This window comes from Hemiscyllium ocellatum, chromosome 15 (genome assembly GCF_020745735.1).
Source record: "Hemiscyllium ocellatum isolate sHemOce1 chromosome 15, sHemOce1.pat.X.cur, whole genome shotgun sequence".
NCBI lineage: Eukaryota > Metazoa > Chordata > Chondrichthyes > Orectolobiformes > Hemiscylliidae > Hemiscyllium > Hemiscyllium ocellatum.
The window spans coordinates 62,258,122-62,275,126 of NC_083415.1; the positions used below are offsets into that span (position 1 = coordinate 62,258,122).

At 48.4% G+C, this 17,005-nt stretch overlaps 1 protein-coding gene across 1 annotated transcript in view; it reads left to right on the forward strand.

The window, feature by feature from the left end:
* raly (RALY heterogeneous nuclear ribonucleoprotein) overlaps positions 1-17,005 on the forward strand; it is a 129,185-nt gene that overhangs the window by 63,422 nt on the left and 48,758 nt on the right. Inside the window, exon 2 of the mRNA XM_060836171.1 lies at positions 12,876-13,140. Within this exon, the coding sequence (XP_060692154.1) occupies positions 12,876-13,140 (265 nt within the window). The remainder of the gene's footprint in view (positions 1-12,875; positions 13,141-17,005) is intronic.

The window sequence follows — 17,005 nt, forward strand, 5'->3', positions numbered from 1 at the left end:
GTCAGCTCTGAATGCAGCCACAGGCACGTGTGGGCTGATGGAGTCAGTGATTAGCAGTTGAAGAATAGACAAAGGAATGTGATCAGTCAGCACTTCACCACAATGATCACTCACTCACACCCAGCCCCTTGGGAATACGCTCTCTCCTTTAGATCAGTTGGGAACATTTCCACGTTTTTTTTATATGAGCTGTGAAAACTTACCTCCTTGGGTATTATGGTTGGGTATTATGGTTGGGTAGTTTGATTCTCTCCTCCCCGTTCCCGGGTGCAGTGCAGCTTGGCAGTGTTTGTGATTCTTTCATTGACTTGTGGAGTAAGGTGGCAGAGAGTGGGCTAGGGGTGGATGGACAGACACAGACACTCAGAGTGTCATATAGCACAGAAACAGATCCTTCGGTCCATCTAATCTGCATCAGTGAGACATCCCAATCTGACCTAGTCCCATTTGGCGCCATTTGGCCTATCACTCGGATTCCCTTACCTTCGAAGATGACCTTTGATTTGTCTCCGTGGAGGGGAGGTCAGTAACATGAGGGTGGCTGACCTCATGGGCAGGACCACCACTGTCCAGGGAAGTGCCTGAGTGATTGACCTTCCCTAAACGAGGTGACACTGAGCTTTCCAGCCAGTGGGTAAGAACCCACCTCCCCCATTAAGCTGGCCCAGAACAGACAGCACTGTGAGTGTCAGCACTCATCAGCCACCATTTTGTGATGGAAAAGTCCTCAAGGCAGCGACCTTTTTGGAGGACTTTCAAATTGAGCTGACCCTCGGTTTGAGTGACCCTTGCTTGGTTTTAGTAACCCTCGAGTTGAAGGGACCCTCAGATTCAGGGACCCTCAGATTGAGGGACCCTTGTGTTGAGGGGACCCTCGCTTTGAGAGACCCTCAAGTTGAGGGAACACTCATGTTGGGGGGACCCTTGTTTTGGGGGAACCCTCATTGCTGAGAGTTATGCATTATACAAGTCACTGCCCTCTGGGCCCTTGGAAAAATGTATCGATTTGTGTAAAGTATCTGTTTTGATGAGTGATTACTTCAGGATTTTGTTTTGTTGTGTTTAAATGTGTTGCTAAATGGATGATTGATTGGTCTGCTGTACTGGGACTTGCAAATTAGCTCCTTTATCTCACAGGCTGAAAGTGTCTGTTTCAGCTTTAATCCGGACTCAAATATGAAGAAAAATTCTTGACAAATGAGGACATTTATCAGGATTTGACAGGCTTGTTTTTTTTAACTATATTGTAATTATTATTATTTTAATTGCTGCTGTTGTTTGACTTGGTGTAGTGTGTATCACTGTGTCCCATGGGGCCTGAGATTTCAGGACTGACGCTAGGCCGTGGCCTGGGCAATGTCTGGATGAGGTAAGCCTCTCTGATAAATGTCCTCATTTGGCAAAACGTTTCTTCATTTTTGACCCTCTATCACTAATATCCTCACATACAGATGAGGAAGGACACCACTTTGACGGGGACAACACATCCATCCCAGGACAAACCAAACAAAGACACACATGAGAATTCCTCAAAACATGGCACTCCATCCAGAACTCTATCAACAAACACATTGAAGTTAGACCCCATCTACCACCCCCTGAGAAAAGGAACAGGAAGTGACTTCACCACAGGAAATGACATCACCAACCCAAAGAAACCCAAACATATAAATAGAAAGCAGGAATTTTCAGCATTGCTTCACCTGAGGCCCACTGAAGATGTTACCTAGTAGGGTAAAGAAGTGTCTGGAAATGAACCTTCCAACTCAGCGTGCAAACCTACATCCATATGTTATCATGTTGGACACACCGTGTGAACTCGAATTGAAGAGCCACCTGGCTGAGGTCATCATGGGGTTAACAAAGTGGGGAATTTGCAGTGCCCCTCCTTAATCCACATTACTACCATCACCTTGCTGCTTGTGGGATCTTACTGTGCAGAAAAAGCTTCTGGTTGGTAAATATTCAGAACGTCTACCCCCCCCCCCCGGCCTGTGGGGGCTCCATCCTTGAACATGTTCGAGACACAAACCGATAGGTTTCTTGATATTAGAGACCCCAAGGGATACAGGAATACTCCAGACATGAGGTTTGAGTTAGCGCAGTTGGCTGCATGGCTGGTTCGTGCTGCTAAAGTGATGCCAACAGTGTGGGTTCAATTCCTGTATTGGCTGAGATTACCATGAATGACCTCCATCCTGAAGCATGGTGACCATCAGGTTAAACTCCCAGCAGTCATCTCTCTGTAATGGTCTGATGACATTATGGCGAGTTTACCTTTACAGGGAAACCAAAGCAGCTGAGCATCGAGCTGATGTCCAGAGGTTTGAGCCTAAGTTTGGGTTTTTCTGAATATGTGACGGAGTGGAAGTGGGTCTCGTGTGGATCCAATGGAAAGCCAAAGCCTATATGAGTGAGAGCAGGATCAACAAAGTCATTACTTATTCCTAGATCTGCATTCATACAAAATAAATCTCCAGTCATGGAGCCCTTTTCCTGAAATTCCTGAACCTGGCCTTGTTGCCCAGGAATGACCCACAATATTTATGTGTAAAAAATGAGGTCTGCAGATGCTGGAGATCACAGTTGAAAATGTGTTGCTGGTTAAAGCACAGCAGGTTAGGCAGCATCCAAGGAACAGGAAATTTCAGGCATAAGCCCCTCATCAGGAATGATGCCTAACCTGCTGTGCTTTAACCAGCAACACATTTTGAACCACAATATTTATGGCCAGACCTTTAGATTGTAAATCACTTTGTGCCTGGGACTCTCAGATAGTGAGTGTGGGTGGAGGAAGACTAGGTCGTTTTGCACACTGTGGTCTTCCCGTTTTACTGAAAGGTATGCTGTCTGCCTGAGATTCGGAGGAGTTGACTTTCTCTTCACCAGTGGGTGGCACGGTGGCACAGTGGTTAGCACTGCTGCCTCACAGCACCAGAGACCTGGGTTCAATTCCCGCCTCAGGCGACTGACTGTGTGGAGTTTGCACGTTCTCCCCGTGTCTGCGTGGGTTTCCTCCGGGTGCTCTGGTTTCCTCCCACAGTCCAAAGATGTGCGGGTCAGGTGAATTGGCCATGCTAAATTGCCCGTAGTGTTAGGTAAGGGGTAAATGTAGGGTATGGGTGGGTTGCGCTTCGGCGGGTCGGTGTGGACTTGTTGGGCTGAAAGGCCTGTTTCCACACTGTAAGTAATCTAATCTAATCTAAACAAAAAGGACCACATGCTGGAGAGGAGAGAGGATGAGCAAGTTGGTGTCACCAAACTGGGCTTTAAAAGCCTCCGCCTGGGACAAGGAGGAAAAACTGAGCAGGGTTGAGGGTGGTCAAAGGTGTTCGCAAAATGTCAAAAAGATGGGTTTCAGAGAAATTACCCAATTGGACAGAGACCACACAGGCACGGATAAGGTGAAATTGACAAGCTGTTTATTACAAGTGATATCACTGGAAGAGAACTTGACCCCTGAGCGATGAGTGTGGGCAGGTTTTATAGAGATACAGTACAATGGTATGAATTATAAATTGATCAAGAGAAGAATGGAACTGATAGGAGAACAATCCTGTTTGCTGCCGAGTGTCTTAGTTAAGGCTAACGAATTATACAATGAATGGAAGAGTCTTGGGAAAAGTTGATGGGCAGAGAGATCTGGGAGTGCAGGTCCATTGTACCCTGAAGGTTGCTGCACAGGTGGATAGAGTGGTCAAGAAGGCATATAGTATGCTTGCCTTCATTGGACGGGGTATTGAGTATAAGAACTGGCATGTCATGTTAAAATTGTACAAGACATTGGTTCGGCTGCATTTAGAATATTGTGTACGGTTCTGGTCGCCACATTACCAAAAGGATGTGGACACTTTGGAGAGGGTGCAGAGAAGGTTTACAAGGATGTTGCCTGGTATGGAAGGTGCTAGCTATGAAGAGAGGTTGCGTAGGTTACGTTTATTTTCACTAGAAAAAAGGAGATTGAGGGGGGACCTGATTGAGGTTTACAAAATCATGAAGGGTATAGACAGGGTGGATAGAGATAAGTTTTTTCCCAGGGTGAAGGATTCAATAACGAGAGGTCATGTTTTCAAGGTGAGAGGTGAAACGTTTAAGGGGGATACACGTGGCAAGTACTTCACACAGAGGGGGGTGGGTGTCTGGAACGCGTTGCCAACAGAGGTGATAGAGGCAGGCATGGTAGATTCGTTTAAGATGCGTCTGGACAGATGCACGATAGGTGGGGAGCAGAGGGATACAGATGCTTAGGGATTGACTGACAGGTTTAGACAGTACATTTGGATCGGCTCAGGCTTGGAGGGCCGAAGGGTCTGTTCCTGGGTTGTAAATTGTCTTTATTCTCTTCTTTGTTCTTTGTATGGAGATGCTTATGGCACAGCATGAGGCCATTCAGCCCATCGAGTGCTCCACTGTGGACCAACCCAGTGCGCCTCAGTGACCCACCCTGTCCCATCAGCCTTTGCAAGGTTTCCCACATGGCTGTCTGATTTTCCTTTTGAAATCTTTGATCCCTTTTATTTCCAACCCCCACATAGACAGTGAGCTCCAGGGCACTGCAGACTAAAGTTCCTCTCACTTCCCTGCATCCCCCCTTGCATCTCCTGCCCAAAACTTTAATTCTGTGTCTCCCTAATCATCATACCACAGCCAATGGGAATGGGTTTTACTTAACTATCTTCCTTAAATCTGTCTGAGTCTCGTACCGTCCCCACCCTGTCAGGTCTCCTCTCTATCTCCTTGGCTCTAAAAATAACAATCTCCTGTTCTCCAACCTAATATTGTCACAATGAACTCTGAGCAGGCGTGGAAGCAGTGACAGAGTGGCTGTATATTTTGAAAACTGACATCCATTGCAGACAACTGTTTGAATATGCCATGTGTGAAGTATGAGTTAAAGATGATTTCAATCTTTGGGTATGTACAGATGCAGGATTTGTGGCTTGGTCTATGGACTAGCGGCCAGTTATCCACGCCTGCCAACAACTGTGTGAACAGTTCTCAGGTAATTAGACAGAGAGAGAGAGAGAGACAATTGTTGAGTTCTTCACCAGCTCATGAACAGTCTCTCTGTTCTCTACAGTCAAAACTCAGTCAAGCTGGAGAAACCCAGTTTATCTTTTTTCTGAGAGATGTTATTACACACCTCTGGAGCAGATGGAACTTCAGTCTAGACCTCTCTGTCCAGGAGTAGGGCCAAAGGGTGGCCCGGTGGCTCAGTGGTTAGCATTGCTGCCTCACAGCACCAGGGACCCAGGTTCGATTCCAGCCTCGGGTGACTGTCTGTGTGGCGTTTACACATTCTCCCCGTGTCTGTGTGGGTTTTCTCTGGGTGCTCCAGTTTCCTCACGCAAAGATGGTGAATTAGCCGTAGTATAAATTGCCTATAGTGTTAGATGCATTAGTCAGAGGGAAATAGGTTTGGGTGGGTTACTCTTCGGAGAGTCAGTGTGGACTGGTTGGGCCGAAGGGCCTGTTTCCACACCGTAGGGAATCTAACCGAATCTATCACTGCACAAGAGGCCCCTCTCACTCCCTCCTTTCTATTCCCCATCAAAGAATTTTTTGTTTGGTACAGGTGTAGAGACAGTACTGATGCAGCACAAGAAGGTCAGCTAATCTTTCTTGTAACTGTTGTTGCAAGCTGTGATCTTTAATTGTTGGTTCAGGGACCTTTTGTAAGGAGCTGGGAGGAAGATGTCAGATCTGTGGGAAGATCTGTGTTCATTCTTCCAAGGGAATGGGAGAAATGGGGTGTGATATATGGGGGACGTTCATGGGCTTGCTTGAAATGGGGCAAAAGCAGGCCATTCAGCCCCGTATTCCTCCTCCTTCATTCAGTCCGATCTGATTGCGAACTTAACGAGGCCAGCACGGTGGTCCCAGGTTCAATTCCGGCCTCGGGTGACTGTGTGGAGTTTGCACATTCTCCCAGAGTCTGCGTGGGTTTCCTCCGGGTGCTCCGGTTTCCTCCCACAGTCCTAAGATGTGCAGGTTCAGTGAATTGGCCATGCTAAATTGTCCATTAGTCAGTTGGAAATGGGTCTGGGTGGGTTGCTCTTCAGAGGGTCAGTGTGGATGTGTTGGGCTGAAGGGCCTGTTTCCACACTGTAGGAAATCCAGTCTTAACTGATGATTTGTTGATTTATTGTCACATGTATCTAAACACAGTGAAAAGCTGTGTTTTGCATGCAGGACAGGCAGATCATAGCAAACAAGGTCATACAGAACACAGAGTGAGGTACACAGGTTTCACTGCACAGGAGGTGCCTGGGACAGGATCAATGTTAACAAGATCAACAGGGAGCAGTGCTCCGAAAGCTAGTGCTTCCAATTAAAGCTGTTGGACAAGAACCTGGTGTTGTGTGATTTTTAACCCCAGGCATCTCCAAATCGGAACATTATTTGAAGTTAGAGAATCCATTCATCAGATTAATAGCAGCTGGGAAGAAACTGTTTCTGAACTGTGTGTGTGTTGAAGCTTCTCTATCTCCTGCCTGATGGAGGTGGTTGTAGGAGATCATTACCAGGGTGGGATGGGTCTTTGATGCTGTTCTGAGTGACTGCCTTATCCCTTGTCAACCCAACACCTGTTGGATCGTTTCTGCGCAGTGTCACGGGTGTTCAGTAACTAAGCCTCTATTTCTGACTGGGGAAGAGAATTCAAAATTACTGACCCTCTTAGACGAGGAAATCCTCTTCATCTCTGCATTAGTCAGCAAGTACCCGCTTGCCCCTCCCAGCTGGATCATCCCTCTGTATTCATCCTGCCAAACCTTCTCAGAATCGTGTACGTTTCAATAAAATCTCCTCTCGTTCCCCTAAACTCCGGTCAGTATTGTCTGAACCTTCCCTTGTGAAGGTCAGTGGGGGGAGTCTGCCCCTAATGGTCTGTTAAATAAGGAGCACACCCTGGGTCCAATACTCTTGAGTGCAATCTCAGCAAAGCCCTGTTCAAATTGAACCATTCCTTTCCCAGCATGCCCTGCAGGAAAACCCAACCTTCCATTGGCCTTCCTAGTTACCGGTATAACTGCACATTGACTTGATTTGTGTTTGAATGCTCTGTATCTCATCATTCAGGTGTTCCCCTCCGCTTCTCCAGTAATCTGCTCTTCCTGCCAAAGTGGCCTACTTCATGCTTTCCCACATTGTACTCCATCTGCCAAATTTCTGCCCACTCAACACATCTATCTATATCCCTTTGCAGAATATCCTCCTCACGGCTTGTGTTCCTACCTAGCTTTGGATCGTCAGCAGATTTGGCTCTAATTCAGTCCGTGCTGTTAGCCTCGTCATCGGTGCAGACACAGATGCTTTTATTTTAATGTTCTAAACCTGTTTGACAGCACAGGCTTGGTGATGCTTTCACGCGTGGAGAGGGGACAGGCGTTATCAAATGCAGTTGTGAATTCAGAAGAAATCTCTTTACACAGAGAGTTAGGGGTGGGTCAGACTGGGATTATAGAGAATGGCAGAGAGATATGTAAAGGCAGGACCAGAGGATAGCCAGAATGGAGGAGGGAGAGGGTCGTGTGGAGTGTGAACAGCATAGATCCGTTGGGCCGACTGGCTTGCCTCTGCTCATGGAGGACATGAGTGAGACCTCCATACATTGTCCAGGAGATAGAGTGGAATCCCACGATGAGCTGAGGACAGTCAGGGAGCTGTAAGGCATGAGGCAAACTTCCAAATGGGTCACATCACGGGCAGAGATTGAGTGCAGCGCCCCAGTTCACCACCTTCTCTCTTTAAAGCACGACCATGCCACCCCAGGAGGAGAGGATGGCCTAATGGTATTATCACTGGACTATTAATCCATCGACCCAGGTAACGTCCCAGGGACCCCAGTTCAAATCCCACCATGCCAGAAGGTGGAATTTGAATTCCATAAAATCCAGGATTAATCATCTAACGGTGACCGAATCACTAATGTCCTTTAGGGAAGGAAACTGCCATCCTTACTTGGTCTGGCCTCCATGTGACTCCAGACCCACAGCAACGCGGCAACCCTTAACTGCCCTCTGGGTAATTAGGGACTGGCAATAAGTGCTGACCTAGCCAGCAACATCCACATCCTGTGAATGAATATTAAAAAAAAGCTTAAACTCTGAAGCAGCATGAACTCTGTCAGCTCAGCAAACAGTCGGCTATTGATCAGAACAAGCACTGGGTCAGTGCCGAGACCCAGAGCAAGGGAGCAGAGATTAATGAGCAATGTATCTCCCTCCTCTATAACCCTCGCTGCATTCTCACCATTGATGAGAGGTGCCAGCGTCTCTCCAAGGCCCAGGCGTTAGTAACGCTCCTGGAATAACCTGAGCACTCCCCCAGTTAAAGGTAAATCTCAAGGTAACTGCCATTCACATCATTCAGGAGAAAAAATATCTCACACAGCACTGAAAACAGATGTGATTTATTTTGCATTTCCTGTAAATACTTCTGTTCATCAGTTGTGAGACATTTGGAGATGGAGAGGATAAGGCTGAAAGACAAAACTATCCAATCAGAGAGCTGAGATCGTGCTCCATTTCTGATTGACTGAAGGTCATGTGATCAAATCTCCAGTGAGGCGTCCAACCAGAAATAGGGAAAGCTAATGACAAAAGGAATCAAGTCAGGCATCAGAATTCACCCCTATAGCCCCCACTGTCTAACTGCTGAGGGTCAGTGTTGAAGGGTTGGTGCTGAGGGAGTGCCACACTGTCAGAGGGTCAGTACGGAGTGCCGCACTGTCGGAGGGTCAGTGCTGAGGGAGCGGGGCATTGTCAGAGGGTCAGTGCTGAGGGAGTGTCGGAGGGTCAGTACTGAGGGTGTGCCACACTGTCGGAGGATCAGTGCTGAGGGAGTGTCGGAGGGTCAGTGATGAGGGTGTGCCACACTGTCGGAGGGTCAGTGCTGAGGGAGTGCTGCACTGTTGGAGGGTCGGTGCTGAGGGAATGCAGCACTGTCAGAGGGTCAGTGCTGAGGGAATGTTGCACTGTTGGAGGGTCGGTGCTGAAGGAATGCAGCACTGTCAGAGGGTCAGTGCTGAGGGAGTGCCACACTGTCGGAGGGTCAGTGCTGAGGGAATGGGCACTGTCAGAGGGTCAGTGCTGAGGGAGTGTCGGAGGGTCAGTGCTGAGGGTATGCCACACTGTCGGAGGGTCAGTGCTGAGGGAGTGCCGCACTGTCGGAGGGTCAGTGCTGAGGGTGTGCCGCACTGTCGGAGGATCAGTGCTGAGGGTGTGCCGCACTGTCGGAGGATCAGTGCTGAGGGAGTGCCGCACTGTCGGAGGGTCAGTGCTGAGGGAGTGCCGCACTGTCGGAGGGTCAGTGCTGAGGGAGTGCCGCACTGTTGGAGGATCAGTACTGAGGGAATAGGCACTGTTGAAGGGTCAGTGCTGAGTGAATGATGCACTGTTGGAGGGTCAGTGCTGAGGGAATGCAGCACTGTTGGAGGGTCAGTGCTGAGGGAATGTTGCACTGTCGGAGGGTCAGTGCTGAGGGAATGCAGCACTGTTGGAGGGTCAGTGCTGAGGGAATGTTGCACTGTCGGAGGGTCAGTGCTGAGGGAATGCAGCACTGTTGGAGGGTCAGTGCTGAGGGAATGGGCACTGTCGAAGGGTCAGTGCTGAGTGAATGATGCACTGTTGGAGGGTCAGTGCTGAGGGAATGCAGCACTGTCGGAGGATCAGTGCTGAGGGAGTACTGCACTGTTGGAGGGTCAGTACTGAGGGAATGGGCACTGTCGAAGGGTCAGTGCTGAGTGACTGATGCACTGTTGGAGGGTCAGTGCTGAGGGAATGCAGCACTGTCGGAGAATCAGTGCTGAGGGAGTGCTGCACTGTCGGAGGGTCAGTGCTGAGGGAAAGGGCACTGTCGGAGGGTCAGTGTTGAGGGAAAGGGCACTGTTGGAGGGTTAGTGATGAAGGAGTGTCACACTGTCGGAGGGTCAGTGCTGAGGGAATGCTGCACTGTCGGAGGGTCAGTGCTGAGGGAGTGCTGCACTGTCGGAGGGTCATTGCTGAGGGAGTTCTGCACTGTTGGAGGGTCAGTACTGAGGGAATGGGCACTGTCGGAGGGTCAGTGCTGAGGGAATGCTGCACTGTTGGAGGGTCAGTGCTGAGGGAGTGCTGCACTGTCGGAGGGTCATTGCTGAGGGAGTTCTGCACTGTTGGAGGGTCAGTACTGAGGGAATGGGCACTGTCGGAGGGTCAGTGCTGAGGGAATGCTGCACTGTTGGAGGATCAGTGCTGAGGGAATGCAGCACTGTCGGAGGATCAGTGCTGAGGGAGTGCTGCACTGTTGGAGGGTCAGTACTGAGGGAATGGGCACTGTCGTACGGTCAGTATTGAGGGAATGATGCACTGTTATAGGGTCAGTGCTGAGGGAGTGCTGCACTGTTGGATGGTCAGTGCTGAGGGAGTGCTGCACTGTTGGAGGGTTAGTACTGAGGGAATGGGCACTGTCCGAGGGTCAGTGCTGAGGGAATGCTGCACTGTCGGAGGGTCAGTGCTGAGGGAGTGCTGCACTGTCGGACGGTCAGTGCTGAGCGAAAGGGCACTGTTGGAGAGTCAGTGCTGAGGGAGTGGGCACTGTTGGATGGTCAGTGCTGAAGGCATGCTGCACTGTCAGAGGGTCAGTGCTGAGGGAGTGGGCACTGTCGGAGGGTCAGCGCTGAGGGAATGCTGCAGTGCCCTCTCAGGTGAATGGCTGTATTTTGAAGAGCAGGAAGCAGGAACATTTATCCCTGAAACAATGTGACCAAGAGGAGGAGGACTAGCCTCACTGGGAATGAATTGGTTACTGTTCTTGCTGCATCTCCTGTCTTCCACTGCCCCTGAACACCAACACATTGTCCCACTGCAGGGAGCCCTCCCAATGTCCCTGTCAGCCTCAATCCCCGTGGGAAAATCTAAAAATGTCTTGCGGAAAATGACTCACTGGGTGAATGTGTCACATCTTCAATCGAACTGTCACTGAATAATGACTGGAATGGATTTGAAATTGTTCTGAAATGGAGCAGTGATGGTCTCAGTGATGAGAGAGACCTGAGAGTTCAAGGCCATGCAGACTGCCAGGGAACTGGGCTTCAGTGTGGGACAGACTGACACCACCATCTGGTGGTAACAATCTGGTATTGCAGGATTGCAAACGCACTTTCAAGCAGTTAAAATCTCTGACATTTCAGTTTTCTTTTCAGTCCCGATGAAAGGTTATCCACATGAAGCTTCAGTTCCTTTTCTGTTCTCGGATGATTTCAGCTTCAATGAGTATTCTGAGCAATTTTGGTTCACGTTTCAGAGCCCCAACATCCACAGTGTATGCTTTTGTTTAAAAAAGCAAATTACTGCGGATGCTGGAATCTGAAACCAAAAGAGAAAATGCTGGAAAATCTCAGCAGGTCTGGTAGCATCTGTAAGGAGAGAAAAGAGCTGACGTTTCGAGTCTAACTGACCCTTTGTCAAAGCTTTGTCAGCTCTTGTCAAAACGTCACCTCTTTTCTCTCCTCACAGATGCTGTCAGACCTGCTGAGATTTTCCTGCATTTTCTCTCTTGGTATGCTTTTGTGTGATGGAATACTCCCCGCTTGCCTGGATGGGGGCAGCCCCAACAACGCTCAAGAAACTTGACACATTCCAGGACAAAGCAGCCCACTTGTTGGCACCATATTCATAAACACCCACTCTCTCCATCACTGATGCTCAGTAGCCGTCGTGTGAGCTACCTACAAGTTGCAGTGCAGAAATTGACCGAAAACCCTCAGACAGGATCTTTCAAACCCATGACCAGTTCCATCTAGAACAAGGGCAGAAGATACATGGGAACCCCACCCCCTCCAAGCCACTCACCATCCTTACATCCACTGTCGCCGAGTCCAGGTCCCAGAACGAGGCAAAAGTGAGGACTGCAGATGCTGGAGATCAGAGTCGAGGTTGTGTTGCTGGAAACGCACAGCAGGTCAGGCAGCGTCCGAGGAGCAGGAAAATCGATGTTTCCTGCAAAAGCCCTTTATCAGGAATTTGATAAAGGGCCTATGCCCGAAACGTCGACTCTCCTGCTCCTCGGACGCTGCCTGACCTGCTGTGCTTTTCCAGCATCGTGCTCTCGACTCAGGTCCCAGAACCACCTAGCAAACAACCCTGTGGGTGTCTATACCCCAACCCAGGTCAAGGACATCACTCACCAGCACCTCCTCCAGGACATTTAGAGATTGTCTATAATTGCTGGCCCAAACAGTAGCGCCTACATCCTGTGAATGAGTCAAAAACCTATAGAAGGCCCAAAACGTGCTGGCCCAGTTGATTGTGTAAGTCTCACAATGTCTCCTTCCTAAACAGATAGAATATAGGCCATTTAGCCCTTTGAGATAGCTCCTCCATTCAATAGGATCATGAGTGATCATCCAACCTGTTCCTACTTTCTCCCCTTCCCAACTCAATTGTAACCACTTTCCCATTGATCTAAATGGACCAGCACCCTCTCAGCCATCCTGATGTGTGGAGGCAGTGTGTCATGGTGATATCTCTAGACTAACATTCCAGAATTTCAGGTATATGTTCCAGGTACATGGGTTCATCTCCCAAGGAGAGATGGTGAAATTTGAATTCAGTGAAATGTTGGGTAAATGGTGACCACTGTCATTCATTGTTAAAAACCCATCTGGGTCAGTAATGTTCATTTGGAGGGAAATCTGATCTGGGTTCCATGTGACTCCAGACCCACTGCAATGAGGTAATTAGGGATGGGTAATACATGCTAGCCTGGCCAGGAACACCCACATCCCGTGTATGAAATAAAGCTGTTTTGCCAGCGTGTCTGTCACAGCTGTATAGCAGCGAGAGGTCCATACTTGTCCAGGGTCAATGATGTTTTAATCTTTCTCCTCATTCCAGGACCTGAGTATGTCGACCAAACTCCAGACCAGTAACATCACCAACAAGAATGACCCTCGGTCGATTAATTCCCGCGTCTTTATCGGAAACCTCAACACGGCGGTGGTGAAGAAGTCTGACGTGGAGACAATCTTCGGGCAGTACGGCAAGGTGGTGGGCTGCTCTGTGCACAAGGGCTACGCCTTTGTCCAGTACACCAACGAGAGAACGGCACGTGTCGCCGTGGCTGGAGAGAATCGCCGGGTACTCGCTGGACAGACACTCGGTAAGACCATCGGGCGCTGCGGGGGAATGTGAAGGAGGGGTTTGACCAACGCAGTGGGTCAATCTCAGGGAGGACAGGCCAGAGAGTTGGCGGTTACTCCGAGTTCCTCAGAACTGGCTGTGTTCCTCCATGTCCCAATGAACATAGCGGCGAGGAGCGAGGGTAGGACCACTCCGCCTTCAAACCTGCTCCCCCTCCCCCCTTCCATAAGATCACAGTCAGAAATTACACAACACCAGGTTACAGTCTACTGAGTTTCCCTCCACTTCACCTGATGAAGGGGCAGCGCTCAGAAAGCTTGTGATTTCAAATAAACCTGTTGGACTCTGACCTGGTGCCATGGGATTTCTGACTTTGTCCACTCCAGTCCGACACTGGCACCTCCACATCAATAAGATTGTGGCTGATCTGATTTTAACCTCAACTCTGCAATCCCCCGAGAGCGGGCCATGCCCTTGGCCAGCAAGAGTCTGCCTCGGCCTCAAAGATACAGGAAGATTCTGTATCCACTCCCTTTGTGAAGGGAATTCTAAAGGCTCACAGTCCCCAAGTGCACAAGGTATTTCTTATTTCTGGTTTTAAGCGGGTAAGCCCTTGTTTTTAAACTAACTGCTCCTAGATCCTCCTACAGAAACCCTTTTAACCCCTCTCCATAATGTTGCCGTTGAGAATGGAATGGAATGGGATGATAAAGGACAGTTAACATTAGTCACTCTGCTCCACTCTCTCCTTACATCCCAACAAATGATCCCAGAGGTTTCTGACTGAAGTCAATCCTGAGGTTGGGACTTTACAGTTTGAGCTAATTTGCTTCTTCATCATGTTTTTGTCTGTTTGTCTGTAAACATTGTCTGGGACCTTCTTATCTCCAGACAGTCTGGGATAGATCGGTGTCGTGACCCTGCAGAGGGAATTTGAAACTTCTAATGAGCAATTCCCGGGTGTGTGGAACCCTCGGAACAGCTCCAGAGGGACTCAGAGTCACTCGGACTCATCATTTGTCAGAAAGTGTCAGAGGGTTCAAGCTTAGTTTGTATTTCTGGCTAATGATACCCCCTAATCCCCATCCAACGTTCACCCTGACTATAATCACCTCGCCATCTGCTTTTGGACAGTTTACCTCTCATTGACCCCTGACCCATCCTCCCTGTCACCCCCTTACCGGTCAGCACTACACCCACTTACAGCCCACCCGTCCGCCTACCTGACATTCTGTGCATTAGTCACCCCAGCCCCTCACCCACTCAGCCGTCACTATAGCCCTTTCCCACTCACCTTACAGACCGTCTCTCTGTCACTGTCAAGGCAGCTTTGAGATCGATTGAACATCTTCCTTTCTGGAACACTGCTGTAAGAAGGAGAGAGGCGTCTGCAGTGGTGGTATGTTCCCATGCTGCCACCGCGGTTTGCTGGACTCCTTCTGTTGAGACGGGTCCGGCACTGGGAGCATGGCCGGAACATTCTGAGCAAGGATTGTGCACAATCTCCGATTTGCGTCAGAAATAGTGGCCCTAATTCGCATTGAAAGCTTCCAGGCAATCGCCACAGAAGTCTTTGCAGGCCAGGACAAAAGGGAAAAAGTCTAACATAGCAAAGATGAGTGGGAAATCAGAGGATGGGAAGCTTTTTAAAGAACAACAGAGGATAACTAAAAAGGAAATACGCAAAGGAAAAATAAGGTATGAAGGCAAACTGGCCAAAAATATAAAGCTTTTTTAGGTATGTGAAAAGAAAAAAACGGTTAAGACTAAAATTGGGCCCTTGAAAACAGAAATGGGTGAATTTATTACGGGGAACAAAGAAATGGCAGAAGAGTTGAATTGGTACTTTAGATCCATCTTCACTGGGGAAGACACAGATGTAATAGTGGCTGAAGGACCCAGGGTAATGAATGATCTGAAGGGAATTTATATTAGGCAGGAATTGGTGTTGGAGAGACTGTTAGGTCTGAAGGCAGATAAGTCCCCTGATGGTCTGCATCCCAGGGTACTGAAGAAGGTGGCTCTAGAAATCGTGGATGCATTGGTAATCATTTTCCAATATTCTATAGATTCAGGATCAGTTCCTGTGGATTGGTGGGTGGCTAATGTTGTCCCACTTTTTAAGAAAGGAGGGAGAGAGAAAACAGAGAATTATAGACCAGTTAGTCTGACCTGAGTGGTGGGAAAAATGTTGGAGTCAATTATAAAGGATAAAATTACGACCCATCTGGATAGCAGTAACAGGATAGGTCAGAGTCAGCATGGATTTATGAAGGGGAAATCATGCTTGACTAATCTTCTGGAATTTTTTGAGGATGTAACTCTGAAGATGGACAAGGGAGATCCAGTGGATGTAGTGTACCTGGACTTTCAGAAAGCCTTTGATAAAGTCCCACATAGGAGGTTAGTGAGCAAAATTAGGGCGCATGGTGTTAGGGGCAAAGTACTGACTTGGATTAAAAATTGTTGGCTGACAGGAAACAAAGTGTAGTGATAAACGGCTCCATTTCGGAATGGCAGGCGGTGACCAGTGGTGTGCCACAGGGATCAGTGCTGGGACTGCAGCTTTTTACAATGTACATTAATGGTATAGATGAAGGTATTAAAAGTAATATTAGCAAATTTGCTGATGACACAAAGCTGGGTGGCAGGGTGAAATGTGAGGAGGATGTTAGGAAAATACAGGGTGATCTGGACAGGCTAGATGAGTGGATGGATGCATGGCAGATGCAGTTTAATGTGGATAAATGTGTGGTTATCCACTTTGGTGGCAAGAACAGGAAGGCAGATTACTGTCTAAATGGAGTCAAGTTAAGTAAAGGGGCAGTACAGAGAGATGTGGGTGTTCTTTACACCAGTCAATGAAGGTAAGCATGCAGGTACAGCAGGTAGTGAAGAAAGCTAATAGCATGCTGGTCTTCATAACAAGAGGGATTGAGTTTAGAAGCAAGGACGTTCTTCTGCAGCTGTACAGGGCCCTGGTGAGACCACACCTGGAATATTGTGCACAGATTTGGTCTCCAAATTTGAGGAAAGATATTCTGGCTGTTGAAGGAGTGCAGCGTAGTTTCACGAGGTCAATTCCCGGAATGGCGGGACTATCTTATGTTGAAAGATTGGAGCGACTGGGCTTGTATACCCTTGAGTTTAGAAGACTGAGAGGGGATCTGATTGAGACATATGAGATTATTAAAGGATTGGACACTCTGGAGGCAGGAAACATGTTTCTGCTGATGGGTGAGTCCCGAACCAGAGGACACAGCTTAAAAATAAGGGGTAGGCCATTTAGAACAGAGATGAGGAGAAACCTCTTCACCCAGAGAGTGGTGGGTGTGGGGAATGCTCTGCCCCAGAAGGCTGTGGAGGCCCAGTCTCTGGATACTTTCAAGAAAGAGTTGGATAGAGCTCTTAAGGATAGTGGAATCAAGGGTTACGGGGATAAGGCAGGAACAGGATACTGATTGAGAATGATCAGCCATGATCATAATGAGTGGTGGTGCAGGCTCGAAGGGCAGAATGGCCTACTCCTGCACCTATTGCCTATTGTCTATTGCCACTGAGAAACCGAGGTAGGTAAGTTCTTGATTGCCAAGGGGATCAAAGGTTACAAGGACAAAGCAGGAAAAGGGGTTGAAAGAACAATTAGCCATGATTGAGAGGCAGAGCAGACTCACTGGGGAAATGGCCTAATATCTGTTCTTATGTCTTGTGGTATTAAAACTAATGGATGCATTTTATTAAAACATGGACCAAGGTAAAATAGATTAACTTTTTTGTATAGAAATGGAACTTGCAATAGTTCATGGTTCCTTCAACAATTTAGAAACAATACATTGACTGTTGCTTGACTCAGAATGTTGTGGACTGTGTCCGCCTCTCTGGTG